Source organism: Arvicanthis niloticus, chromosome 26, assembly GCF_011762505.2.
Source record: "Arvicanthis niloticus isolate mArvNil1 chromosome 26, mArvNil1.pat.X, whole genome shotgun sequence".
Lineage (NCBI taxonomy): Eukaryota > Metazoa > Chordata > Mammalia > Rodentia > Muridae > Arvicanthis > Arvicanthis niloticus.
In genome coordinates, this window is record NC_133434.1 from 17765075 (window position 1) to 17792773 (window position 27699).

Sequence of the window (27699 nt, forward strand, 5' to 3'; positions counted from 1 at the left end):
AAGCTGGTCTGAAAGGGACTTGCAGAGATGACAGGTGAATCCATGAGGCTCCTGAGAGGAGATGAGGAGGCATGAGGAAAGAGGGCAGAAAGCAGAGTGGTGAGCATAGCGAAGTCACAAAGGATGAAATCCAGGAAGCAGGGAAGGTGTGACCAAGGGGAAGAGAAGGTGCTCATGACAGCCAGATATTCATAACATATTCATGGCAGAATGCCAGTGCTACACGGCTGGGGGCATGCAGGTCCCTAAGCTGAAGCCCATGACCTTCATAGGTGTGGCACAGGGAAGTGCCTGTAGCTATGACACCATCCTCTCTCCACCCACGAAGAGCGACTAATAGATCTTATGACTGGACCTGTCCAGTGTAACCAGGAGTCTTCCGTCCCATGCATTTACTCCAGTGAGCCCCACACTGTCTTCGAAGGAGTGTGGCCTTCAAAGCAGGATGGGTTTCATTGTGTGGGAAGGGTTCTGCTGATGGTTGACATTTGTCTGCTCCGGATGAGACACAACGTTGCCACCCTTATCTTCTTTGACAAGGAACATCAGCCCTGAAATATCACTCAGGCTGGTCTCTTCCAATTTAAAAGTGTCAAGAAATGTTAAATTGGCATGAATAGTTCCCATACTATTAATAATCGAGTGCCAGGGATCATTGCTACTGAGATTATCAAGACTTTTTAAAGAGAGCAAACTTTTTTTTTTTGGAACCCATGACTTCTACAAAGAACAGAACTTAACCAGTTTTCAAGTTCCTTTTGTGTTGATCCAAACCTCTCCAGCTGGGAGCCTCACTGGGTATTTAACAAGATGGGGCTCTGAGCGTTGGCAATTATTTAAACGCCACCTCCACTGGGCCTGCTCTGCTTTGGTGTCTCATTCAGTTAATTATGTTGAGCCAAATGTTCATTCAACATTTGGGTCAGCATGGGCTGCGTCTAACTCTTTGGTCTTTGTCTGATTAGAAGACTTTTACTCTGGAGTTCCTTCGAGGAGATCCTGTTTCTAGCTCAGAAAGGAACGTGATCCTTTCTCAGGGATTCTGGATTCAGAGTTTCTGGTTTCAGCAGGGGCTTTTTTTTTTTTTTTTTTTTTTTTTTAATAGTAGATAGTTAAAAAGAGTACGGGCTGACAGCCAGTGTGGAATCTGCTATATAAATGGCTTAATTCAGCTTTGAGGGCTCACTCTCTTGGTCAGAAGAGAAAGTATGGAAAGCAGTGGCACTGAACAGAACGTATGCAGAGAGCCTGCAGCAAATGATTGATTTTGCTGTCACTGTTGGAACAGCCAAGGAAAACATCCTGAGCTTGTTGTTTCTTAATGACTGGTGCCAGAAAACAAAACAAGTTAAAACAACAACAAGAACAACAACAACACTGTAAGCAAACAAGGTGACAGCATGGGTGAGCATGTCCACGCTGGAGATCCAATGCTGCCGTCAGCATGTGCTTGCTCCCATGATAGGAAGACCTGCCTAGTGTGACGGAGCAGTGGGCCTCCACACTGTGCCTTCAGGGGGATGACATAACCAAGTGCTTCGTGCTACCTGCAGGTTCACAATGCTTTACGAATCCCCAGAATCCAGGGGGATTTTCTGATTCATCCCTGTTTCCCTTGCTTATACCCTCAATAATAAGAGAAATTAAGCAAGAGGAGCCATCGAGATGATTCAACGGGCAAGGGCATGCCACACAAGCCTGGGGACAGTAGTCAATCCCTGGAACCTGCCCAAAGGTGAAAGCCTAAAACCAACTCTGAGGAGATTCTCCTGACTTCTATACATGTGCTATGGCATTCACACACACACACACACACACACACATCAAGCATACAAAACACACTCACACATACTCATACACACACACATACACACACTAACATATATCACCCATATGTGATGCATAGACACACATGCACACAGAAATAAGTAAGTAAAAACAAAGATTAGCAAGAGAATATGGCCAGTATGTGGCTGTGAATATATATTCTTGATTTAGACCATGATCACTGGGTGAGGCCACGGGTGTTGTCCTGGGGCACTGTAGACATCTGATAACATCTGGATCCTTCTCTTAGAATTCTACCTTATCTAACTGTAAGTCGTTTAAACTAATCAGGTAAAATGGCAAATGGTCTGAGGTACTCTATGCCTAAGTTTTCTTTGCCCTTCCTCTGTCAAACCTGTCACATTACAACACATTACATTACATCCACACGCATGCGCACGCGCGCGCACACACACACACACACACACACACACACACACACACACACACACACACACACATTCCTCTGTCAAACCTGTCACATTACAACACATTAAGTTATCTTACAATTACAACAAAGAGATGCATTTTATGAAGTTAGGGCTGATGGTGCAGGGCTTTAATTTTAGCTACTTGGGAGGCTTGGGCAGGCAGGAGGATAACAGGTTCAGAGCCAGACTAGTCAAGTTAGTGAGACCTTGTCTGAAGATATAAAGGGCCTGGAGATGTGGCTAAGTGGGGGAGACTCTTGCCTAATGTGTGAAAAGTCATAGGACAAACAGGGGCAGAGAAAATGAGAAAGAGGGAGAGAGGGAGGGAGAGAGGGAAGGAAAAAGAGAGGGAGAGAGAGAGAAACAGAGAGAGACAGAGAGACACAGACACGGACACGGACACAGAGAGAAAGAAAACAGAGAGAGAGACAGAGAAACAGAGACAACGAGATAGATATAAGGCAGATGAAAATAGAAACAGATAAAGCAGGAGAGAGAGATAGGATTATATTTTTATGAAGTGCCACAGAAAATCTCAAGCATTTTTAAAGATAAAACTGTTTTTTGTTTCTAGACTCTTTGAAGGGCTTATGTGCACTGTCCTCTGAGAAGAGTTTGTTCAGGTATTTTTTTTTTTTTAAGAACCATGTGTGGGGTAAGATAGGGAAGCTTGGATTTAGGGTTATTTAAACATTTATTTAGTCATATGAAATACTGTGCCCAAGGATTCACTGTGGCACCCGAGAGCTGAGCAATGTTTTCTTCTCTGCACTCTCGATTTTTTTCTCTACTTGTATGCTCTTGGAGATAATATGAAGCAAAGCACTGTGCATGTGCCCACGCCTGACCCACATGGGACAATAGCAATTTATACTTATATTCCATGACACAAATAGAAGAGTGTATAATCAATTTCCAAATGATCTCCAGACTGATGAGGAAGATGACTTTGTAGGAATTGTCTCTTTTGGCTGGTCCTGGAGGAGAGGGAATGATGTTTTCCCCATGACACAGATAAAGCATTTGACAGGGACCAAGTGAAGAATGAGCTAGTGTGACACAGAACTTTCAAGGACCAGTGCTGATAGCGTTACTGGAGTACATGGATGAGCTAAGTGCACCATGTGCATGTTCCGGCCTGCATAGAAACTCCATTCCATCCCATTTCATAGATGAGGAAACTGAGGTCCTTCAGGTGACACACGTGGAGCTGCTTTCTGTGTACTTCAGGACTCAGACACAGGCTGGAGTGAGCTCAATAGAGTCACGTGGCAAAGGAAAGAGTCTCTTACCTTGAGAGCCCAGTCACAATCCACGAGAGCTTTCTGATAGTCCCCAAGTTTTATATAAGCCTGAAATGATACAAGTACATGACATTCAGACACAACTCTGCATCAAAGGGCTCCTCAGTCGGTACAGAAAGGGCAGCTAATATCACCAAGTAAACAAACAGCAGAAAATGGATTTGGGGATACGGGAAGGCTAGGAACCTTACTCACAGGTGAGAGTACAAACTGGGGAAGCCATCATGGAAAGCCGTATAAAGGATCTTCTGGGCCACATACCTCAGCTAGAAAACTTCTGGACACTTACTCAAAGGACTGCACATCCCACCACAGAGATCCCTGCACACACATTTAGCAAGGAAGTGGGACCAGTTGAGATGTCCATCAACAGGTAAATGGGTAATAAAAATGGGATACAGATACACAATGGAGTTTTATTCAGCTGTAAAGAAACATGAAATTTGGAGGGAAACTGATAGATCTGGGGAATATACAGAAGAGGTAAAAAGTCAAATACCACAACTCATTTTCACATGTGGATCCTAGCGTGTGTGTGTGTGTGTGCATGTGTGTGCATCTGTCTATATGTATGTGTGTGTTTGTGTGTATGTGTGTGCTCATGTGTGTGTGTATATGTATGTGTGTGCATTTGTGTATGTGTGTGTGTGTACATTTGTATATGTGTGTGTGCATTTGTGTATGTGTGTGAGCACATATGTATGTTTGTGTGTGTATATGTGTATATCTATGTCTATGTGTGTCTGTGTGTATATGTGTGTATGTGTTTGTATGTGTATATATGAGTATGCACATAGGTCATGTAATCAGGAAACCATTTTTCTAAATAATTAATATTTACTAATAATAAAAATGGGAGAAAGATGAGGCATATAATTATATATGTTGTCCTCCTCCTCCTTCTCCTTCTCCTCCTCTTCTTCATCTTCTTTTTCTTATCAAGAAGCACTACATAGATTTTAGGCACTTTTCTTATAGAAAGTCCCAGAAGAAACAGTAATGGTAATCCCATGTAAGAAAACAAACAAACACCCCCCCCCAAAACAACAACAACAACAACCCAACCAAAACAACCTGGGCACCATGGAATGAGTGATTTCTCCAAGGCCCTGAGTCTTCAAGAACAACACCACCACACATTTAGGTTTACTCAAGACCCAAACCCAAGGGGCTGTAATATTCTTAGCAGTAAGATAAGATATTTCCATGGAAAAGTGGTGTAACTCTTGGGGAATCAAGGCATCCAGGCAAATTGAGGGAGAGCAGGTAACAGCTGGGTAGTGGCCTTTGCAGTACAGATCCACTCCCTCTTCTTCAGGTCTTGAGGTGCATTAGAAAATCATACGGGGTGAGGTCCTTGTGCTTCCAGACCGTGAGACAACTGGATCACTGCGACAATGATCTTATGCTATGAGACTTAAAGTCCAAACAACCCTGAAGACCTCATCGTGGGCTTCAACAATTTCTTTATGTAACCTTTTACTTCTACTTTTTCTTTCCTTTCCTTTTCTCTTGTCTTCTCTAAGTCCTGACTTTGACGCCCTGTGTTGTCTCCATTCTCTTTTGCTTCTCCCGGTTTTAAGAGGAGCTACTTTTCTTAATGGCAATTAAACTCTAGATTTATCTAGTGGGCACCAGCAATCTTGATTTAACATTAGCTGTAGGGGAGAAATAAAGGCAGTGAGGGGATAGGCTTTTCTGTTTTTCTTTAGCAAGCAATATTTAATTCCCAGCATCCTTATTGTTTTCTAGCACTGCACACAAATGGGAGAGACATAGTCAGCAGTTCAAGTGATTCCTAATACTGGGCAGCACTTCTGTGTTTATTTGCCTCTGAATGTATGCTCTCAGACAGAGAGACAGAGAGAGAGAGAGAGAGAGAGAGAGAGAGAGAGAGAGAGAGAGAGAGAGTCTTTCACTGCATTTCCTTATATTTATCCACAGCCACTTTTAATGAGATTCTTATGACTAATCAAAGGGTAGCTTAAAACTGAATACAGCAAAAATGCAACTAACTAATTTAGATGAATTGGGGAAGTGGGGGACAGACAGCCTGCACTAGAAATGAGTCTGCATTACATAACACTTTAAAAGCCATTCAACTCCACTGCTTTCTAATCACTTCAGAGAAACCAGCTTGAATGAGCATCAGTAGGTAGACAATTTCCAAGATAAAAATTCAGTGCCAAAAAAAAAAAGAAAGAAAAGTAACCATTGTATTAATTGCTTACACTTAAAGATCCTTCTGAGTTCTTTAAACGGACTTACGGCTCCAGTGTTATATAAGTAGTGAGGCATTGGGCAGCTGTGACAGACGGAGCGCTGAGGGAAAGTATACGGCAGGTTTTGTCCTTAATAACTTCATATTTATATTCTTGTTAGGGCAATAAGGTGGGCACTGCTAAAGGAACTCCTGGCCATCTTTTCTATGGACTTGCTCTCTTATAACAAGTTTTTGCCACAAATGAAGGTAGTAAAGAAAACCTGGCCTCTAGTCAGACATATGCAAACTGTTCGGGTAACGAGCTTGTATTGCTCTCGGATTTATCAACCATTATATCACTGTCACCCCACAGACTCTCCATGCCCCATGCCTGGCTTTCAATGCTTCTCCTCCACCAAGCCCAGACAGATAACTCTTGATTTTTGGAGATCGGAGCTGACGGGGGCTCTGCGGCTGCCTCCCTCTCTGGTAGGTGATATGGCATCAAGTCTGTCACGCAGAGGTCCAGCTGACAGGTGTTGTCTGTCATGGGATCACATCCATGAATCTGCCACGCCAAACTTCACTATATCTCAAAGATAAGGTGACTAGTGACATTTTTTTTGTTTCGAGTGCTAGTTACCAGCTTCCTGCCTTCATTAGCAGCAGGTAAGAAACAACAGGGGGCAGGGGCAGTCAGTTAAGGCTCAGTTTTGAGAAACTGAGGTTCACAGCAAAATAAATCTGAGGGGAAAGGGCTTCAGAAACCCTGAATTTCCGAGAAAGTGTTGTCAGTTTCCTGGCTACCCAGTTTAACCCCAGTCACAGAATCAAAAAGCAGGTTTGACATAACAAGCATGGACTGGCATAACGCCCTTTGAGAATCCCACCAAAAACATTAGTTGACAGACTTCAAGTTCTCATAGGCCGTAAGGCTGATACCAGGAAGTGTTTATGCCACGGAAACTGGCATTTGCAACATGAACCACAAAGGTTGGTTGGTAAACATTTGCCACCAATGATACTGTCTACCCTCATCTTTGCCTTGATGGGGTTCCCAGCACCCATCCTCAGAGTCGCCACTGAGGAAGCCATGGGTTACTCACCTGGGCTCGGTTGGTGTACAGCACCTTCATGTCCTTGAGCTTTCCTAAACCCTCACTGTAGAAGAATATGGCTGTTTCATAGTCGCCCTTGACAAAGGCCTCGTTCCCCTTCTCCTTCAGGGCTGGGAGAATAAAAGGCACACAGTCAGCCCTCGGCGTGTGTCGGGAGGCCCTTCTAGATTGCGGGTTTTCTAGTTTGAGGTCCAATTTCTTTTTCCCCCCTTGAAATCTACTGAGGCTGAGGTTTTCTATGCAGCCTCTCAGAAAAATGATATTTTTCTGAACTGAGGCTTACATCTGTGATAATATTACCCTTGACCAAGGCAAGTGTCCCCATAGTCTTTGAACAAATGGGGAGTGAGGAGATCTGCATTAACACACCATCACACATTTTTTTAAAAATGCAGAAAGCACTCTGCATATTCATGCGCCAACACAAACAACATCACTTTATTGATTTTCATTTACTTTGTCTCCTCTCCCCACTCCCATTTCACTTTTCCTTCTGACTCTAGCTTTAGCTTAGGCTAGCCAGTGGAGCCTCTCTTCCTTCCTATTTCCCAAGAGCCATTTAGAAATCTGACAGGCTAGGTCTACCCAGGGGGCCTGATTAAGGCTGTGTCCTGCTGACTGCATGTTCAGCAAGATCAGAGGATGGACCTCCAATGGTTTCTGCCTGGCCAGGTCCTCTGGCTGCCAGTCCATCCTGAACCCACTCCCCAGGGAGTATCCTCACACATCTGCACACAGGCTCTTGTAGAATCCTTCAGCTGGAGTCATTCCAGCTATTGAAAAGTAAGGACCAACAGTTACCATCTGCCAGGACTCTGTTTTCTCGTCTTCTCTTGGCTCGTTCCTTGGCGTCCTTCTCCACAGATGCCAAGAAGGCATCTGACAGCACAGCGATTTACATCGTTAAAAAAAAGAACAAGCCAGATAATCTAATCAGTTCTTTAGTTCAAATTCCAGAGGAAGCTACTTTGGGTTGTTTCAGCTGTACTTCTTATGCATACATATGCAGGACATGCATGCGTGCGTGCATGCGTGCATGTGAGTGTGTGTGTGAGAGTGTGTGGTGTGTGTGTGTGTACATGCACACATGGGCACATAAGCACGCACGTGTACACACAATTCTGAGGTAGCTGAACTGTCACCTTCTTAATGTGACTTTAAATGCCAGCCTGTGTGGTGTATTATTATGTGTGATGGCTGTGTCTATGCCTCAGATTTGAATTATGTCTCTTAAAAGAGTTTTTCCTTTGAAGAGAGACTTCCTTCTATTTAGCATAGTGAGCCTCAGAGCTGAGCAACACAGAAAATAACTGCATCTCCTAAGCAGTGAAGGGCAAATTGGATCATAAAGAATAACTGAGCTCAGTTTACAAAAGATTGGTCAGGAGAAAACGAAAGGTAAGATAGAAAAGCCTCTGCTTGCTGCCTCTCGGACCACTGGCACCAGACCTGAGTTGTCAGCAGGATTTTGTTTGTGGGTTGTTTTTAAGCCCAGAGGCCATAATTTAAGGGTCTGGAAGTTACATTCAATAAAAAAGTACTGACCCTAAATGAATACAACACATTGGAGAGGTAGAGAGAGATGCCGTCCTTACCTGGGCTCATTGCACCTGCATTCTGCAAGATATGGGTTATCATAAAAACAAAGAAATGAATTTTAAAAGTCAGTTTCTGGTAAATGTGTACATAAAGCCAAGAAAGCAAACCTACTGCAAACAGGGAGTTGGGTTATTTCCTTTAACCACCAATACTGACGGTTCCAGATTTTAAGGGGCTGGCTTAAAAGCTGGAGATGTTATGGTGGGCACAATTATGGGCCTGCTCCCATAGACTCAAGATGACCTAAGTCAGGGGGCCCCTCCTCCCTACCCTGTGACTTGTTACATATGAATTGCTAGAACATGGGAGTTGAGATGGATAACCTAAATACAACACTCCAGCTCAGCAGGCTGAGTCTTCACTACAGGAAGAGAAAAAAAGCATCCTTAGAACTTATAGTTCTACATGGAAACCCGATCAGGAAGCCTGGATAGCTACACGGTTCCAACCTCATCGGGTGGTTTGAGATCACATTCCTGCCTCAGAGCAGGTCTCCCTAATGGCATCTATTTATAGACCACCATAGCGGAAAGGGGAACCTCGGGAGCCTTTGGAGGACTGATCATGGTCTTATTCAGAGTGGTCCTGCACCCATCCTCTTCTTGCTCTTTCTCCATCAGCTGGAGTTTTTTTTCCGTGTCCAGGACAGCTTTCTGCTGTATGAAGGGATCATCAGAATTCATCTCTTGGATTAAATTGGCTAGAGGGGGAAAAAATAATCACACGTGACTCAATCAGACAAGTTCTTCGAAAGGAAAGACTCCATCCGTTGGAAAGGATGGTGCTGAAAATTAATAAGGATGATCCATAGATGGGAGAAGAAGGTGCTAGGAAGCCTAGTGAATCACTGGCATTAATGGGAAACAATTGAGAATAGCATTTGTTTTCTTCTAGAAATAAATAGAATTTAATACTGGGCTTCCAGAAACAGAGCTTTTAAGTCACTAGTCAACTCTCGTAATTTATACACTGTTTATCAGGAGTTGTATGCTTTACTGAATATTAAGGAAAATGGTGAATAAAAAACTCCTTTTTTTTTTTGTTTGTTTGAAAGCTTGTGATCTTGTGTGGGAGACAAGAGTAACACGAGCAGCTCTGAAATTCAGGAAACAACAGCCTTTAGCTGTCTCCCTGCCTCTCTCCACTGCGTTGTCTACATAGATTGGCATTTATAGACCGCCACTTAGTGGGATCACTCTCCTCTGCCCTCTCACCCCACCACCCAGACAAATCTGTTCACCTCACTCCAATTTCAGATCAACATAATTATCCATATCTAGCAACCTTGGCTAGGGAGACTGAACACTGAAGAAAAATGGATAAATATCTGGGGGAACTGGTCCCAGTTTGACATGACTCTCAGTACCCTCACTCTCCCAGATCCCCTAATATGTCACCCTAGAATAGGCAATCTATTATTCTCTCAAACATTTTCAAGTTTGGGGCAATTTAAACCTGACCGTTCCTAATCCAGGATTCTACTTACTCATTTAAAGAGGAAAGGGATGGAGGCAAGAAAGTTCTTTCAAGCTCATGTTTTCAAGCTCACACAGCTGCCCATATCTGCATCCATCTTTGGTTCTTACCACAGAAGGATGCAGTGTCTCTTGTATGACATTTGAGCCTCTGCTTGTGCAAGTCACGTGACCAATGCAGATTCAAGGGGTGGAGAAATAGTAAAGAAAATTATCTGTGACGAGTTTTGTTAGATACCTGAACGAGATGGCGACATGCTTTTTAAAATGTGCACTATAGTGTAGCCTACGGGTTTTGTTGTTGTTTTTTTGTTTGTTTGTTTTGTTTTTGCAATATGCTTAAGAGGTCTGCTTGGCACCTGGGGTTACAGACAGTTTACACACCATGACTCAATGGCAATTCAGTTTAGTATTGCCAGAAATTCATATGGCTTATTTTATGTTTCAGACAGTAGATAAATGCCCAGTTGAATATCTGTATGTGCATGTTATATGTTCTTCAGGATACGAGTATAAGTAGTCATGTCCTATAAGTAGTTTATAAGAAAGAGTTTCTAGACTGGCCATATGGGTAAGCAGGTAAATGTGCCTGCTGCAAGGCTGGCCACCTGAATTCCATCCTCAAGACCCAGAGAGTGAAAGGAAGGGATGGACTCCTGAAAGTGGTCCTCTGCCCTTCACTTGTGCGTGTGCACCCTCCTTATCCTCCTCACCCTCCACACCATCCACACCCTCCTCACCCTCCTCACCATCCACAACCCCCTCACCCCCCTCACCATCCTCACCCTCCTCACCATCCACACCATCCTCACCCTCCTCACCATCCACACCCTCCTCACCCTACTCACCATCCACAATCTCCTCACCCTCCTCACCATCCACACCCTCCTCACCCTCTTCACCCTCCTCACCATCCACACCCTCCTCACCCTACTCACCATCCACAATCTCCTCACCCTCCTCACCATCCACACCCTTCTCACCCTTGTTACCCTCATCTCCCTCCTCACCCTGGTAAGCAAAAAAGTGTAATTTTAAAAAGATCTTATGATGAAACCCAATACATTGTATGTTAGCCTAAAATTTTATGAAATAAATGGAAGGATAAGTCCAAAGTAAGAAGAAAAGAGAAGAAAGGAAGGAAGGAAGAAAAGAAAAGAAGGGAAAAGAAAAGAAAGGAAGCTATAGTCTTTCCCATTACTGACACCATAATTGCTGATCACGATTGGAACTGAATATCTTTTCAGTTTGTGGGTCATTTGGTTTTTATTTTCTATGACATGCCTACTTATCCTTGGCCCATTTTCTACTGGGTCATTTGTCCCCTTTCTATATAAATTCTGGACTGGTCACATGGATTTTAAAAATCTCCTTGGCTATGTGTCGTTTGTTTTATGGAAGTGTTGGTTGTTTGAGCCTCCACTTCCAGCCTGTTGGGCACCTGCATATGCGCTCACAGACACACAGATATACACAAAACTGTTCTGAGCCCCTCCGTGTCCCCTTCACCTGTGAAAGAGACACGTGAGGCAGTGTTCGGGTGGTTACCACAGCGAGGCTTTATTCTTGTATCAGCAGAAGCGGAGAGACCCCAAGCCCGAAAAAGGCACTGCTATATGTACCCTAGACTGGCGTGCTCACTTCTGATTGGCTGTTCACTCATTACCCATAATACGCCCTGGGATGGGCAGTGACTTTGGCGCGCTTTTTGCCTTTTGCACCTGCGTAGTTAGTTGTTTACTTGTGGGAAGACAGGATGCCCGCGCCATCTTGTAATGGCGAATGTTGTCACGCTCATGTGGCTCCTAACACAAAACCAATCTTCAGTTTTGTTTTCTCCTCAGTTCATTAGATCCTCATGTAATTTGAATGTTGTGCAGGGTGGTAGCACAGCATGCTGAGGACAAGAGACACTGGCTTCCCTGGTGTGTTCGTTTTCCCTATTACAGATGTGAAATCTGTTCTACACTCTTCATCTCTTTCCACTGCACAGCTTGTACCTTCCAGCATGTGCCCATCCTTACACAGATTACTATAGGGTTTGTTTGTTTAAAATCTCAAACACTACATGATTCGCTCACCATGGCCCCCAACCCGCTGTGAGGCTTTTTTTCTCGTTATTATTGACACTTTGCTCTTCCACATGAAACTTTGAGCCATTTTGTTGAATTTGAACACAAACCACTTTGGGGATTTTGATTTAAACTAATTGTGCAAAAATAATTTGAGGAGAACTGTTGTCTTTGCCAAATGATATCTAGAAAAAAAAATATATATCTTCTTATATGCAGGGGTTCTCTTATGTCTTTTAATAAAATCTGTACTGACTGAGCCCCATACTTTATTCTAACACAGTTAGCTTCTCCTGAACATCCTTTCTCAGCTCTGGAGCTTGTCAAGGGCAGTGGGCTGCAGTGGTTGTGTCTGCTTGGGTTTATCAGGGGTGCAGGGGGCGGTTTGTCAAGCCTTCCTCGTTTTTGATAACGTTCACAGTTTTTATTTGTTGGCTTTAAAATTTATTTAATGGCTGTGTTTGCAGGGGCAGGGCATGGTAGGTGTGTGTGCAGGTGCCAGAGAGGACAGTAAGGAGATCAAATGACTGGGGTGGGGGTGGTGCTGGTTGTCTCCTTCCACCATTTGGGTGCTGAGGCTAAAACTCTGTGGCTCAGACAGCCTGTCAGACTTGGCAAAAAGCACCTTTAGCCACTGAGTCATCTTCTTGACTCCACTTTAACAGTTTGCAAGGCTACTGAGCAGCTGTCTCAAAGAGTTATTCTGTTTGGGTTTATTTCTCGTGGCTAGGCTGTAGGACTGAAGGACAGCCGTTCACGGCGCATGTTATCACTGTGATCCATCATGTTAACCTTGACCATTTGTGTAAGGCTGTGCTTGTCAGCTGTTATCCACTTTCTGTACCACATTTTTGGCAAGCAAGCCTTAACGTAGCTCTCATTTAAGATGGGAGAGGCACATTTCACCTCCCTGAAGGAAACACAAGTTAAAAGAATTCACCTGGATAGGGCATTTGTTTTATTCATTTACCTATTTATACTTATCTAATCTCATTCATGTCACTATGGATTCCTGGATGTTATTTTTCCTGCTTTGAATTATAATATAAGGCTATGTTGTTTATCCCATTGCTCATTTTGTCCCGTTTCTTTTCCACCGGGAGTTCTTTCAATTAAATTTTATAATTTTCTCCAAAGATCTTAAATATATTCTGCAAGATTTATTTTCATATTTAAATGAAGTATTCCTGGGGCCCAAATGCAGAAATCTCATTTCTAGGTATGAATATAAAGGAAATAAAACCAATCTATGTGGAGCTATCTGTGCTTCCATGTTCATTACAGTGTTATTCCCTGTAGACACGTAGAGGATCACTCTGAGACGAGACAAAGAAAATGGTGCCCCCTCCAAACTCATAAAAGCAGGGTAGAATGGTGGTTACTGGAGGTGGTTTTGGGGCTGGAGAACAAGGAGGATGAGGCAGGTTGTAGCCAGACAAGAGGAATACACACTACAGTTGTACTGTACAGTTGTGCAGAATGAATGGTGAACTACAGTGAAAATCATGTACTGTGCACTTCATAATTGCTAGGAGGGCAGACCTTCTAATTATTCACCAAGAAAAATGCTTTGAAACGTTTATTTGAATGGCTTAGTTCATAATGTATACTAAATCAAAACATGACATATATTATAAATATGTATAATTTTGTTAGTTAAAGCTTAATACGGCCTTTCTTTTAAAGTCTATTTTGTCTGATATTAATGTTTGGCATCTATTTTCTTTTGCATAGTACTTGCTTTTTAAGAATTTGATCTACCTCTATCTTATCAATGTGTCTCTCTAGGCTCACGCCTAAAGGCTATTGAACACTGACCGTCTTTCTCCAGATGTCTTACTCATCAAACTTGACATGCCTATCTTTCTTCTAAGTCTGTTCTCCTTCAAATGCCCCCATCTTCATAAATCACTGGCCTCCTGCTTGTCATTCAACTCTCAGGACCTTTCCATGAGTTAGCATTTTTTTTCTCAGCTCTCACAGGCAAGAACACTAAAGCTGGTCAAGAATAACCTCTAAGTGTGTTTGTAATCAGTGTTCTGTCTCTGTGCCCACTGCATCACCACTGCATCCAGCTGATGCCGTCCACCTTCTGCAGTGCTGGGAACAACCTCTTGACTGGCCCCTCAGCACCTTTTTCTCTTCTCTAGGCCACATTACACACCCAGCACAGGACTTTCCTCCAACATCAGTGTGCCTGGTCTAAGGATTCCCCTCAAGGTGCCTCTGCACCACTGCTCCTGGTTAACCTGAGTTCCTTGCTGCAGCTTCCTCAGCTGCTCTGGTTTCTCTCTCAGATGGGACCCTTCTCTCTTTGCTGACTGCTCTGCACTCCTACAGACCTTCTCAATCCTTCTGTTCCTAGAAAGCACCTCACTTGACCCTTAGCTCACTGATTTCTTATCTCCTCACTTCCCAACAAGAACATGCCTCCACGTCACCACAATGGTTGACTCCTGCTGACTCTTAAGATTTAACTTAAATGTCACTTCTTGAGAGAAATTTTGACATCTGCCACAGGCTGGACTGCACACACATTCTCATATTTAGGTTGAAGCTCTGTACCACAATATGACTATATTTGGTCTTTCAAGAGGTAAATAATATGAAAAGAGTTTGGATATAATTAAGTAATATCAAATAGGGCCCCAATTCACTATGACTAGTGTCTTTATAAGAACATACATAGAGTAAAGAAAGAAATGCCTATAAACACACAAGAAGTTTACAGAGCACCAAACAGAATGGGCCAGAAAAGAAATGCCCTCCCCCACTGACACATAATTAAAACACTAAATGCACAGAATAAAGAAAGCATATTAAAAGCTGCAAGGGAAAAGACCAAGTAAGATATAAAAACAGGCCTATTAGAATTATACTCAACTTCTCATCAGAGACTCTAAAAGCCAGGAGGTCATCAACAAATGTCTTGCAGACCCTAAAAGACCACAGATGCCAGCCCAGACTACTATACCCAGCAAAATGTTCATTCACAATAGATGGAGAAAACAAAACATTCCACGATAAAACCAAATTTTACAATATTTGCCAACAAATACATTTCTACAGAAGATACTAGAAAGAAAACTCCAACCCAAGGAGGTTAACTACACCCAGAAAACAAAGGAAAATAATTCCACAGTAAAACCAAAAGGGAGACAAACACACACACACACACACACACACACACACACACACACACACACACACAGGCACACAGACACAGACACACACCAAACCACAAAACCACCACCAACATTGAAATAATAGAAATTAACAACCATTGGTCATTAATATCTCTAAATGTCAATGGACTCAATTCCCCAATAAAAAGACACAAGCTAACAGAATGTATGGTAAAACAGGATCTATTTCTGCTGCATACAAGAAACACATCTCAACATCAAATATAGCCATTACCTCAGCGTGAAGGTCTGGAAAAAGATTTTCCAAACAAACAGACACAAGAAGCAAGCTGGTATGGCCACTGTAATATCTAACAAAATAGACTTTCAACCAAAATTAGTCAAGGAGGGACAGTATACAGGGGAAGGATACTTCATAGTCATCAAAGGAAAAAAATCCACCAAGATGACATCTTAATTCTGAACATCTATGCCTCAAATGAGAGGGCACCAACATTTGTAAAAGAAACATTACTAAAGCTTAAATCACAGCTTGAACCCCATGTATTAATAGGGGGAGATTTTTAACATCCTACCCTCACCAATGGACAGGACATCCAGACAGAAACTAAACATAGAAATAATGGAGCTAACAAACATTATGACTCAAATGGACCTAATAGACATCTAGAGGACATTTCATCTAATCACAAAAAACATACCTTCTTCTCAGAATCTCACAGAACCTTCTCCAAAACTGACCATATACTTGGTTGCAAAGAAAGTCTCAACAGATATAAGAAAATTGGAATAATTCTCTTTAACTTATCAGACCACGTGGATTAAAGCTGGACTTCAACAACAGAAACAACAGAAAGCCTACACATTCATGGAAACGGAATAACTCTCTACTGAATGACCACTGGTCAAGGAAGAAATAAAGAAATTAAAGACTTCCTAGAATTCAATGAAAATGTATGGGACACAATGAGAGCAGTGCTAAGAGAAAAGTTCATAACACTAAGTATCTTCATTAAGAAATTAGTGAGATCTCACACTAGTGACTTAACGTACTTGAAAACACTGGAACAAAAAGAAGCAAACACACTCAAGATTAGTAGACAGCACAAACAATAAAACTCAGGGCTGAAATCAATAAGATAGAAACAAAGAAAACAATGCAAAGGATCAAAGAAACAAAGAGCTGGTTCTTTGAAAAAAAAAATCAACAAGATAAGACAAACCCTTATCCAAAGTAACAAAAAGGCAGAGAGACAATCACTAAATTACCAACATCAGAAATGAAAAGAGGGACATAACAACAGACATGGAGGAAATCCAAAGAATTATTAGGTCTTTCTTCAAAAACATGTACTCCACAAAATTGGAAAATCTAAAAGAAATGGATGATTTTCTTGATAAATACCACTTACCAAAGTTAAGTTGAGACCAGATAAACAATTTGAATAGACCCATAACCCTTAAGGAAATAGAAGTAGTCATTAAAAGTCTCTATACCAAAAGAATCTCAGGGCCAGATGGTTTTAGCACAGAATCCTACCAGACTTTCAATGAAGAGCTAATGGCAATACTTTTCAAATTATTCCACAAAATTGAAGCAGAAGGAACATTACCAAATTTATTTCTGAGGCCACACTCATTCTGACACCTAAACCACACAAAGACTCAACAAAGAACACTTCCAACCAATTTACCTTATGAACATTGATGGAAAAATACTCAATAAAATACATGCAACTTTAATCCAAGAACACATCAAAAACATTATCAATAATCAAGTAGGCTTCATCCCAGAGGTACAGGATGGTTCAGTATATGAAAAATCTGTCAGTACAATCCGTCATATAAACAAAATAAAAGAAAAAATTACATGATTATCTTATTGGATGCCAAAAAAAAAGCCTTTGACAAAATCCAACACTCCTTCATGATAAAAGTATTGAAGAAATCAGGGATTCAAGGGACATAAAAAAGCGACGTACAGCAGCAAGCTGACAGCCAGCACCAAGTTAAATGGAGAGAAACTTAAAGCAACTCTACTAAAATCAGGAAAAGACAAGGCTGCTCACTCTCTATCTATTTAATATAGTACTTGAAGTTCTAGCCAGAGCAGTAAGACAACTAACAGTGATCAAGGGGACACAGTTTGCAAAGGAAGAAGTCAAAGTACTGCTATTTGCAGATGATATGACAGTATATATAAGTGACCCCCAGAATTTCTACCAGGAAACTCTTACAGCTGATAAACACCTTCAACAAAGTGGCTGGATACAAATTTAACTAAAAACAACAACAAAAAAGAATAGCCCCCCTATATACAAACAATAAACAAGCTGAGAAAGAAATCAGGGAAACATCCTTCACAGTAGTCACATATAATATAAAAAATATCTTGGTGTAACTCTAACCAAGTAAATGAAAGTCCTGTATGATAAGAACTTCTAGTCTTTGAAGAAAGAAATTGAAGAAGATAACAGAATATGGAAAGATCTCACGTGCTCATGGATTGATAGGATTAATATAGTCAAAATAGCCATCTTATTAAAAGCTATCTACAAACTCAATGCAATTCCCATTACAATTCTGATACAATTCTCTTTTTTCCCCCCAGAGCTGAGGACCGAACCCAGGGCCTTGCGCTTGCTAGGCAAGCACTCTACCACTGAGCTAAATCCCCAACCCTCAAAACAATTCTTTACAGACCTTGAAAGAACACTACATAACTTCATATGGAAAGGCAAAAAGATCAGGATAGCTAAAACAATCTTGTAAAATAAAAGAGCTTCAGGAGGTATTATCATCCTTTCTCTCAAGCCATACTTCAGAGCAATAGTAATAAAATACTACGTAGTATTGCCATAAAAGCAGCCATATTGATTAATGGAATTGAATTAAAGATCCAGAAGTAAATCCACACACCTATTAACACATGATTTTTTGATAAAGAATCCAGAAATACACAATGGAAAAGAAAGCAGCTTCAACACATAGTGCTGGTCTAACTGGATGTCCACATGTACAAGAATGCACATAGAACCATATCTATCATTCTGCCCAAAACTCAAGTTCAAGTGCATCAAAGACCTTAATACAAATCAGATACACTGAAGCTGACAGAAGAGAAAATGGGGAACAACCTTGAACACAATGGCATAGGAAACAACTTTCTGAACAGAACACCATTTGTGCAGGTACTAAGATCAACATTTAATAAATGGGACTTCATGAAACGGGAAAGCTTCTATAAGGCAAAGGACACCGTCAAAAGGATACATAGAAGCCTACAAAAGGAAAAGATCTTCACTAACTCCACATCTGACAGAAGGCGGATAAGCAAAATATATAAAAAGCTCAAAAACTAAATGTCAACAAACCAAGTAACCCTATTAAAAATGGGGCACAGATCTAAACAGAAAATTCTCAACAGACAAGTCTCTAATGGCCATAAGGCACTTAAAGAAATATTCAACATCATTATCCATCAGGGAAATGCAAATTAATGCAACTCTGAGATTCCATCTTACACCCATCAGAATGGCTAAGATCAAAGAGGATGGCTAAGATCAAAGACACAAGTGACAGCTCACGCTGGCAAGGATGTGGAGCAAGGGAACACTCCTCCATTGATGGTGGAGTGCAAACTTGTACATCCACTTCAGAAGTCAGTATGGCAGTTTCCCAGAAAATTGGAAATTGGTTTACCTCACAATCCAGCTATACCTCTGCATCCAATGATGTTCCACTCTACCACACGGACACTTGCCCAACTGTATCCGTAGTAGCTTTATTAGTAATAGTCAGAAACAACCTAGTTGGAAACAACCTAGATGTCCCTCAACTGAAGAATGAATAAAGAAAATGTGGTACATCTACACAATGGAGTACTACTCAGCGGTTAAAAACAATGGCACCATAAAATTTGCCAGGAAATGGATGAAACTAGAAAAGATCATTCTTAGTGAGGTAATCCAGACCCAGAAATACAAACATGGTCTTTCAAATTCAAAGTAAAGGATAACCATGCTACAACCTGCAGACCCAAAGATGCTAAGTAACAAGGAGGGCTCAAGGTGGGGGATCGTAAATGTCACTGAGAAGGAGAAACAGAGTCCTCCTAGCAATGAAGAATATGAAGCCTGAGCCACCCACCTCCTATAACCAGGTAAGGCTTCCAGTGGAGGGATTAGGACATCAACCCAGCCACAAAACTTTCAACTTACAATTTGTCCTGATTACAAGAAGTGCTGGGATAATGGTGGAGCAGAAATTTTGGGAGTGGCCAACCAATGACTGGTTCAGCTTGAGACTTTTGCCATGAAAGGGAGCCTGCCCCTGTCACTGCCTAGAAGTTCCATAGCCCAGAGACCCATGGTACAACGAAACACGAGTGGAAAAATGTCAATGAAATTGTTCCTAGTACTATTCTGCTATGCTCATAGATTATCGTCTAGCTCAGCTGTCATCAGAGAAGCTTCGTCAAGCATCGGATGAAAACAGATGGAGAAACCCACAGCCAAACATTAGGCAGAGTCCAGGGAATCCTGCAGAAGAGGGGGAGGAAGGATTGTAGGAGCCAGAGAGGTTAAAGACACCACAAGAAAACCCACAGGATCAACTAACCTATGGGCCTATGGGGGGCTCAAAGAGATTGAACCAATAATCAGGGAGCCTGCATGAGCCTGACCTAAGTCCTCCGCACATATGCTACTGTTGTATAGCTTGGTCTTCTTGTGGGACTCTGAAAAGTGGGAGCAGGAGCTATCTCTGACAATATTGCCTGCTTTGGGGGCCCTTTCTCCATACTGGGTTGCCTTGTCTAGCCTTAATAAAAGAGGAAGTCCCTAGTCTTACTGCAACTTGATTTGCCATTGTTGGTTGATATCCATGGGAGGCCTGTGATTTTCTGAAGAGAAACAGGGGAGGAATAGATTGGGGGGAAGTGGAGAGGGGAGGTGGAGGGGAAGGATTGGGAGGAGAGGAGGAAGGGGAAACTGTGGTTGGGATGTAAAATAATTCAGTAAAAAAAGAATATACACAGAGTGGTCTTAATGAAGAGCCATACTGAACCATGCTCTGCATCAGGGGCATCTTTAGGAGTTAGCACCTTAGTCAAAGACACCAACAATATAGTCAACAACTTCGAAACTGTCCCCTTAGACAGCCATTTTCTTTCTTTCTTTCTTTCTTTCTTTCTTTCTTTCTTTCTTTCTTTTTTTTTTTTTTGACAAGGTTTCTCTGTGTAGCCCTGGCTGTCCTGGAACTCACTCTGTAGACCAGGCTGGCCTGGAACTCAGAAATCTGCCTGCCTCTGCCTCCCAAGTGCTGGGATTAAAGGTGTGTGCCGCCACCACCACCCAGTACCAGCCATTTTCCTAACCAGAGCCAGACTCAGAAGCTACTTGGACTTCCATGGCCGGGAGAAGGTTCTGACTGAGAAAAGGTGATTCTTCAGTGTGTGAGTGGACCTGTGCCTGTATGGGCCCCGCTGCTCGGTTCCCTGGGTCTCAATCTGGGACAATGTCCAAGCAGGGGAAGTGCCTTTCCTAGAAAGCTCAGACTTGGTTCTGACCACCTCTCTGTTCTCCCTAAGTGGTAAAGGGGGATTTAGGTACATGAAGGTCCCTACATACTGGAAAAGAAAAAAAAAATCTCACAAAGAAATGTATACAGAAGAGGCTAGGGAGAAAACTTTATTGGCAAAGTACTTGCCAACACATGAATTTGAGCATCTGAGTTTGATCCCCAAAACCCTTGTAAAAAGCCAGATATGGCAGTACATCTGCAATCCCTGGGGCTTGTTGGTTACGGACCCTAAGCTAATCACTGAGCCTCAGGTCCGGTGAGAAACCCTGGCTGAGAGAAAAATTGAAGTAGATAGCTCCTGAGCAACAGCACCCTAAGCTGATCCTCCACAAACACACACACACACACACACACACACACACACACACACACACACACACACACACACGACATATACATATAATTACCCAAAAAGAAGTGGCCTTCTACAAGTTAAATACAGAGGTCTAAGGAATGATCAATCCTGTCAACTCTTTGTTTTTGTAGTCCACTTTCAAGAACAGTGATAAAATGTATTTCCCCCATTTAATTCATCTAGCTTCTGGTATTTTGTGATAGTTCCATCAGAGTAATACAACTGCCTAAACTGGGTTAGATTCTTGGCACTTTTCGACTCTCTCTTCCTTCTATATATCCCCTTGAAGTTAATTTTTTAATATCTGTTTTCACACTGTACTATGCTTAGCCCAGGGAGTGGCACTATTAGGAGGTGTGGCTTTGTTGGAGTAGGTGTGGCCTTGTTAGAGGAAGTGTGTCACTGGGCATGGGCTTTAAGACCCTCATCCTAGCTGCCTGGAAGTCAGTCTTTTCCTGTTTGCCTTCAGAACAAGATGTAGAACTCTCAGCTCCTCCTGCACTATGCCTGCGTGGGCGCTGCCATGCTCCCCACTTTCATGGTAATGGACAGAACCTCTAAACCTGTAAGCTAGCCCTAATTAAATGTCCTTATGTGGAGAGATGAGGGGGCTCACGGAGAAGGTCATGTGAGGACTTAGTCCAGATGAGATCTCCTGATTCATTGTGACTGAGAAGAACACAAGCAGAGAAGTGTCTGGCCAGATCTGCATTTTAGATACATTACTCTGTGGGGAGCGTAGGCCTGGCAGCAGAAACAACGATTAGAAGTTGTTAAGAGTCTGCAGAGAGGAACCAGAACAGAGGGTGCCTCAGAGAAGATGGACAGGGGGTGCGGTGAGGGGAGCCAAACCTGAAGGCTGATTGGACACAAGGTGGTAAGGTGGGAGGAGTCCCGCTGACTTGGAGATTTGAGGGTGTCAGTGCCACCAACTGAGACCAGAAGGAGACAGCAGAGAGGGGAGTTTGATTTAGGAAGGGGAGAGGAGAGGAAGTGAGAGGTGATGACTCAATTCTAGACACATTAAGATAGAAGCATTGGGGTATACAGTAGCGTTGGCAATTGGCCATAGAGCCCGAGGTTCTGAAAGAAAGGCAGGGAGGCAGTATAGACACCAGCAAGCAGGTGGGTTCACAGGAAGAGCAGCTCAGGAAAGGCTGGTGTGGGCACAAATGGATATATACTCGTTCACACTCGTTCACGTGCACTCTTTTTAGCTGCAAACAAGCTTTCTAAAGCTGGAACAGGGATGGACTGGTTTGGAGTCTCTTCAATCTGCTGTGTGGTTCAGAGGACATTCTCTGAAGTCCTGCCTATTTGAGCTTGGGAAGGGTGTTCTTGGTCAGGGGGGACTGAGAAAGAGGATGAAACTCATAAGCCATTCACATAACTGACAAATCTTAAGGGAAGGCCACAGACTCTTGCCCCCTGCCTATAACAAGCGGGACCCAGATGATTAAGTAGGCTCTCAAGCCATCTCAAAGGGAACAGATAGGCTCACTGGCAATGAGGAAAGGTGTTTGGAGGAAAGCCGTCAGCCTGAATTTCAGGCAGACCATAACAGCTTCTAAGATACCAATTAACAGCCAGAAAATACTGCCCCAAGGCTGTAACTGAGTTCTCAATAGCCTTTCTGTTTAATTTCAATTATGTTTTTTTTTTCCTTGAGAGTCATAAACCTGTCCAAAAAGCCAGTAGCTAACTTCATTTCTCTTTACCCAGTTCACTGCTCCAAGGCAGAAATCTGTGACTTACTGCTACTTACTTATTTCATCCACATTTTCCAGAAATCTCTGCAAGTCTCTCTCTTGATCATCAGCCATTGCAGACACAAATCTCTAAGGGAGGCAGTATAAATTATGAAATTAATAATAAAACACTAAACAGAACCGTTGGGCTTATTATCTGTCTAAGACTAAGAGTCAAGTGATTATTATTAAGGCAGATTTGTGTTTGTAAATGTCATGAATAACAGCAGGGTGAGCCATTTTCTTCCGACTGCTGTTTAAGGCCAAGGGACAGTCATTACTTGTGGCAATACTTCCAGAGAGCTGGCCTCTGCTGGGGGAAACTGTGTCACAATAATTCCTCCAAAGTTAACATCAACCACTGTGATTTAGGGACCTGAGGACGGGACAGGAGCCAACTGATTGCCAGGGCTGGGGGAGGAGTGTAGTCTCCCAACTTTGGCCATAATAGGTGTGCCTAGTCGGAAGCTTGGACCAGGTAAAGCACAGGATAAGTAGGGAGAAGACCACCATCACGTACATGTTCACATTTGATTAAAACCTTTGCCTCTGCCCTGTTTCTGAGGATGAAGAGAAGGTGCCAGAGTACACCAGTTCTGCTGTCCAGTACTCTACAAAGCACGTTAGCATATTACACTTCCTTTTGAACGTGAAGACTACGTGATAAACTCGGTGGTACCCATAGGTTTATCCACACAACCTACAGATCACCTGAAGCTTATAAAACAGATTTCTCCAGCCTTCTTGGCCCACAGCGAGCCTCAGCTCATGTGGGAGCACTCCCAGGTTTGTACATTTTAAATACAGCTGTGTGGTTCCGGCTTGCAGCTAAGACGCTTGGTAGTGCAGACAGACAACTTCGAACTAAAACTTTGCCATGCACAATTAGTCCGTGAGTCCCAGTTTCTACATCCATGTTACAGAAATCATCATGCGAACCCAGAGGACACCACTGGGCTGACTGTAGCACCCGGAATGTGGGTGGGTGATTTGTCAGGCTTCTTTATCTAGAAAACAGTCTTGGCAAAACAGCTAACATTCCCTAGGAATGGGATTCACATCCCGGGAAAAGTGAATTGACTTGTGCAAGGCTAGCATGAACCAGGCGCTTCTTGGACAGAGAGAGCCAGTCTTTCTGTACACCCAAGCCAGAAGTGTCAGGAGGAATCCAGTGCCAAGGCTCCCTGGCAGGGCGCAGAGCTGCAGTGAGGGGTGGGGACCGCACACCCGAGCCCCGCCCTTCCGTCCGCACACCCCACTGGAGGGCGGGGACAGCTGTACTGTTGCCTGGTAACCGCTCACCAGCGTCCTGGCCCTGTGCTTTCAGGGTTGGTCTCAGCCTGCAGCTAGTGTTCGATCATCCTCAGGGGCCTGAATCAGTGGCCTCTGTCAACTCTAAGGCTAGGCCAGGACTAGGACCAGGACCAGTTCCAGGATAGATCCCCAGGCTCACCCGGCTAGACTGACCTTTAGCGCCCAGGATCTGACGGGAAATGGAAGCTAAGGACAGGCTGTGACTGGCTTTCGCTGGGGAGAGGCGGGGCCTGGGAGGGCGGAGCCTCTTGTGACCCCTAGAACTCGCTCTCGGGTTTGAATCTGGGATGTCCCACCCAGAGCCAGAAGCTGGTTGGTGCTGACTGGTCACTAAAGCAACGCCGGTAACGCCCTTCCACTCTGGAGCCGCGAGGGTTCTCCCATTTGATTTCATATCTTTAGCCCCATAAAGTAAAGGCTTTATCCAGTGTACTTCGGTGTGAATCGGGTTTGTTTTAATGACCAATGTGTGGCCTCCAAGGCAGTACTGTCTCTTTGATTCTCAATTTTTCTCACATACGAAATGTAAAAACGACAGTTTTTCACAAAGCTATAGGTAAGGGGCCTGGATCCTAGCTACAGAAGTAAGCGACATAAAAAGAGCACTACTTTCAAAAAGCATGCACACATCTTTAAAGACTCTCCACCACACCCCTACCTTGAAGCAGGGTATCACTGTGTAGCCCAACCTGGGCTCAGACTCTATCCTCCTGCCTCCGCCTACTGAGTGTTGGAATTAGAGCTCTGTGCCATCAAACTCCACGACTTGTCTGTGCTTTAAGTAAGTTTCAACTCATGCTGTACTAGGTCTTTGTGGCTGAAAGTTTGAGGAGCGTAAGTTTGAGCTGAAGACCCCAGGGACGACTCAGCAAATCTGTGGGTACTTTCACAGAAAGCAGTTTGACTGGCTGAGGGATAGAACTTATCAGGGGACAGAGAAGTACAGCCAGCCAGCTATTTCCAGTATTAATTGCAAGATTCTACAATGCATAGCCTCAGATAACAGAAGAGTTATCTGAAGCCAACGTGGGCACAGCGTACACAGGCAGGCTAACTGGAGCACTTGCAAAATGGAGAAGAGAACAGGACAGATAGGCAGAGTGTCCCCTCTTATTTAAGTCCCTGCCACATTTTCTTTTCTCTTCCTCCTCTTCCTCCCCCTCCCCCTCCTCCCCCTCCTCCTCCTCTTCCTCCTCTTCCTCCTTTTAAAAACAAAACAGTTTTTATACAATATGTTTTAATCATGGTTTACCTTCTCTCATCTCCTCCCAGATCTTTCTACCACCTCAACAAACCAATTCCATACCTTTTCTTTTTCTTGAGTTTAAAAAAAAAAAAAAGGCAAAACCAAACCAACCAGAATAAAATAAAATAAATAAAACGAAACAAAAAACAAAAAGCACAAGAAACACATACACATGCACACACACATCACATCATATTACATAAAACCACAAAATTATAAACCTTAATATACAAGCAAAGGACTAGTAAGGTTAAAAAAAAAAAGTCTAAACAAAGCAATATGAGACACAAAACCTCTTCCAAACATACCATTTAGCTTGTTTTGCCTTGACCACGTAATGCTGAGCATGGTTGCCTGCCCTTCAGTGTGAGATGTCATTGGAGAAAACTAATTTTTCCTTTTTGTGTGGAAGCCCTGGGCATGCTGGGAGTTCATGATTGAGTCAATCCTGCTTTGCGTGGAAGAAACTCTTTCCTTGGTGTCCTCCATCCTCTCTGGTTCTTACAATGTTTCTACTTTGGCTTTCTCATAGTCCCCTGAGCTCTGAGGGGAGGGGTTTGATGAAGTTGTTTAGGACTGAGAGTTCCAAAGCTTCTCATTCTCTCCATGTTGTCCAGTTGTGGGTCTCTGAATTAGTCTCCATCTGCTGCAGGAAGAAGCTTCATGATGATGACTGAGCAAGACACTGACTGAGCTGAGTCCAGGCCTGATGGGAAATCCCAGGAAGACAGTGTTTCTAGGTATTGCAGGCTGACAGCAAGGGATTGGGAATGGGCTAAAGAGGGGCTGGGTCTCCTGCATGGTTTAGCGGAGTCCCCAGGTAATGGAGGTAGAGTGGGGGAACTGGCTCCTGCAATATGCCATTACAGTCTGGGATGAGACTACTTTGCCATATTGTTAAACACAGTTTCCCCCAGTTAAATTTAATGGGAACTAACATGGAAGGCACTATTCATTCACGCAGCTAGCCGGCGGCACATCATTTCATTTTAAAATAAGCTAAATGTTGTTATGCCAGTTGAAGAGAAGTGCTGGTATTTTCAAGACACCCAGTGACTTTAAAACATATCTCTCCAATGGACTCTAAACGACAGAGCGTGTATGAAGGGTGATATTGATCATGTTAATTGAGGTGGGAAGACATGATTACTATGGGTGGTATCATTCCCTCTGCTTGGGATCCTGGACTGTTTAAGAGTGTGAAAAGGCAAGCTAACTACCAGCATGCACGTGTTGCACTTTTATTTTAACTGCAGATGGGAAGTGATGAGCTGCTTCAAGCTCCCGCTACTTTGCGTCTCCCGCCTTTAATGGAATGACTGTACCTCGGACTGTGAGCTAGATAAATCTTCCCTCTTTAAGCCTCTTTGTCAAGGTATTTTATGACAGCACAGGGGAACAAAAAACTCAAGACAGAAGCTAAAGACTGGTGTTCCTTAGAGTGAGAAGTTACATAATTTGTTTTCCTACTTGAAGTCACCGTCCAGTTTACTTCTCCCCACATGCTCAGAACACTAACCTTTTACAGAACGTCTCATGCTTCATTCTGTTCACTTATAAGGCTGTCAAATTTGTTTACCACAGAAACAGCCACAGGGATCGTGGAAGTGTTCCTTGTGACCAGCTCCCAGGGCAGAATGGCCTCCTGCCTAAGGAAGGGAGAGAGGATGCTGTTCAGCTAGGTTGTGCAGAAAGAGCTGTTGCCAACCGCTGTGGATTCTGGGAAAGTATGGAAGCTCCGTGTAGAAGGAGGTTTAGAGGCAGGAAATGGGTGCTGTGTAAAGAAGAACAAATGAACTTTAGTGTAAGAGTGATGAGCCCTGAGCTCCAAGATGTGGGTAATGTAGAGCAGTCAAAGCCAGAATCCACAAAAAAGGAGCTTGAGGCTTGTCAGTGGCAAGGTAAGAGACCAGGTAAGAGGTGATGGGAGTTCCAGAGCAGCTGGCTGAAGAAGGGGCAAATTTATCTGCTCCCAGGACTGCCTTGGGCAGTGACACTCAGTAGCCACAGACTGGCTGGCTGGTGCTTCTTCAGAAGCCCTTCCTGCCTGATGGCTTCCATTCCTGTTGTTATGGAGTGCAGCTCTCCACTCCCCAGTCCCATAGGCCCATTCATGATAGAACTAGTCCCCTGTTCCTTAGGACTAGAGGTTTGGCTGTTTGTGTGTGTGTGTGTGTGTGTGTGTGTGTGTGTGTGTGTGTTTCTAGCACTTAGACTTGAACGAGCAAATGTGCTTGCAGGAACTGTCAAGTATGCTGGATGGAGAATGGATAAGAGA

The 27699-nt window shown here is 43.2% G+C and overlaps 1 protein-coding gene across 2 annotated transcripts in view; it reads right to left on the reverse strand.

Moving 5' to 3' along the window:
* Nucleotides 1–24523, reverse strand: part of Ttc12 (tetratricopeptide repeat domain 12) — a 50181-nt gene extending 25658 nt beyond the window's left edge. The window contains exons 1-7 of one of the 2 annotated variants that reach the window (XM_076925097.1): nucleotides 24329–24523; nucleotides 22879–22951; nucleotides 9022–9182; nucleotides 8479–8500; nucleotides 7685–7762; nucleotides 6872–6993; nucleotides 3551–3610 (exon numbers count right to left, since the gene is read on the reverse strand). In XM_076925097.1, coding sequence (XP_076781212.1) covers nucleotides 3551–3610; nucleotides 6872–6993; nucleotides 7685–7762; nucleotides 8479–8500; nucleotides 9022–9182; nucleotides 22879–22936 — 501 coding nt within the window. In that variant the 5' untranslated portion in view covers nucleotides 22937–22951; nucleotides 24329–24523. Of the gene's footprint in view, nucleotides 1–3550; nucleotides 3611–6871; nucleotides 6994–7684; nucleotides 7763–8478; nucleotides 8501–9021; nucleotides 9183–22878; nucleotides 22952–23381 lie in introns of both variants that reach the window. The other variant, XM_076925098.1, reaches the window with a different exon arrangement.
* Between the last annotated feature and the right edge of the window lie 3176 nt (nucleotides 24524–27699).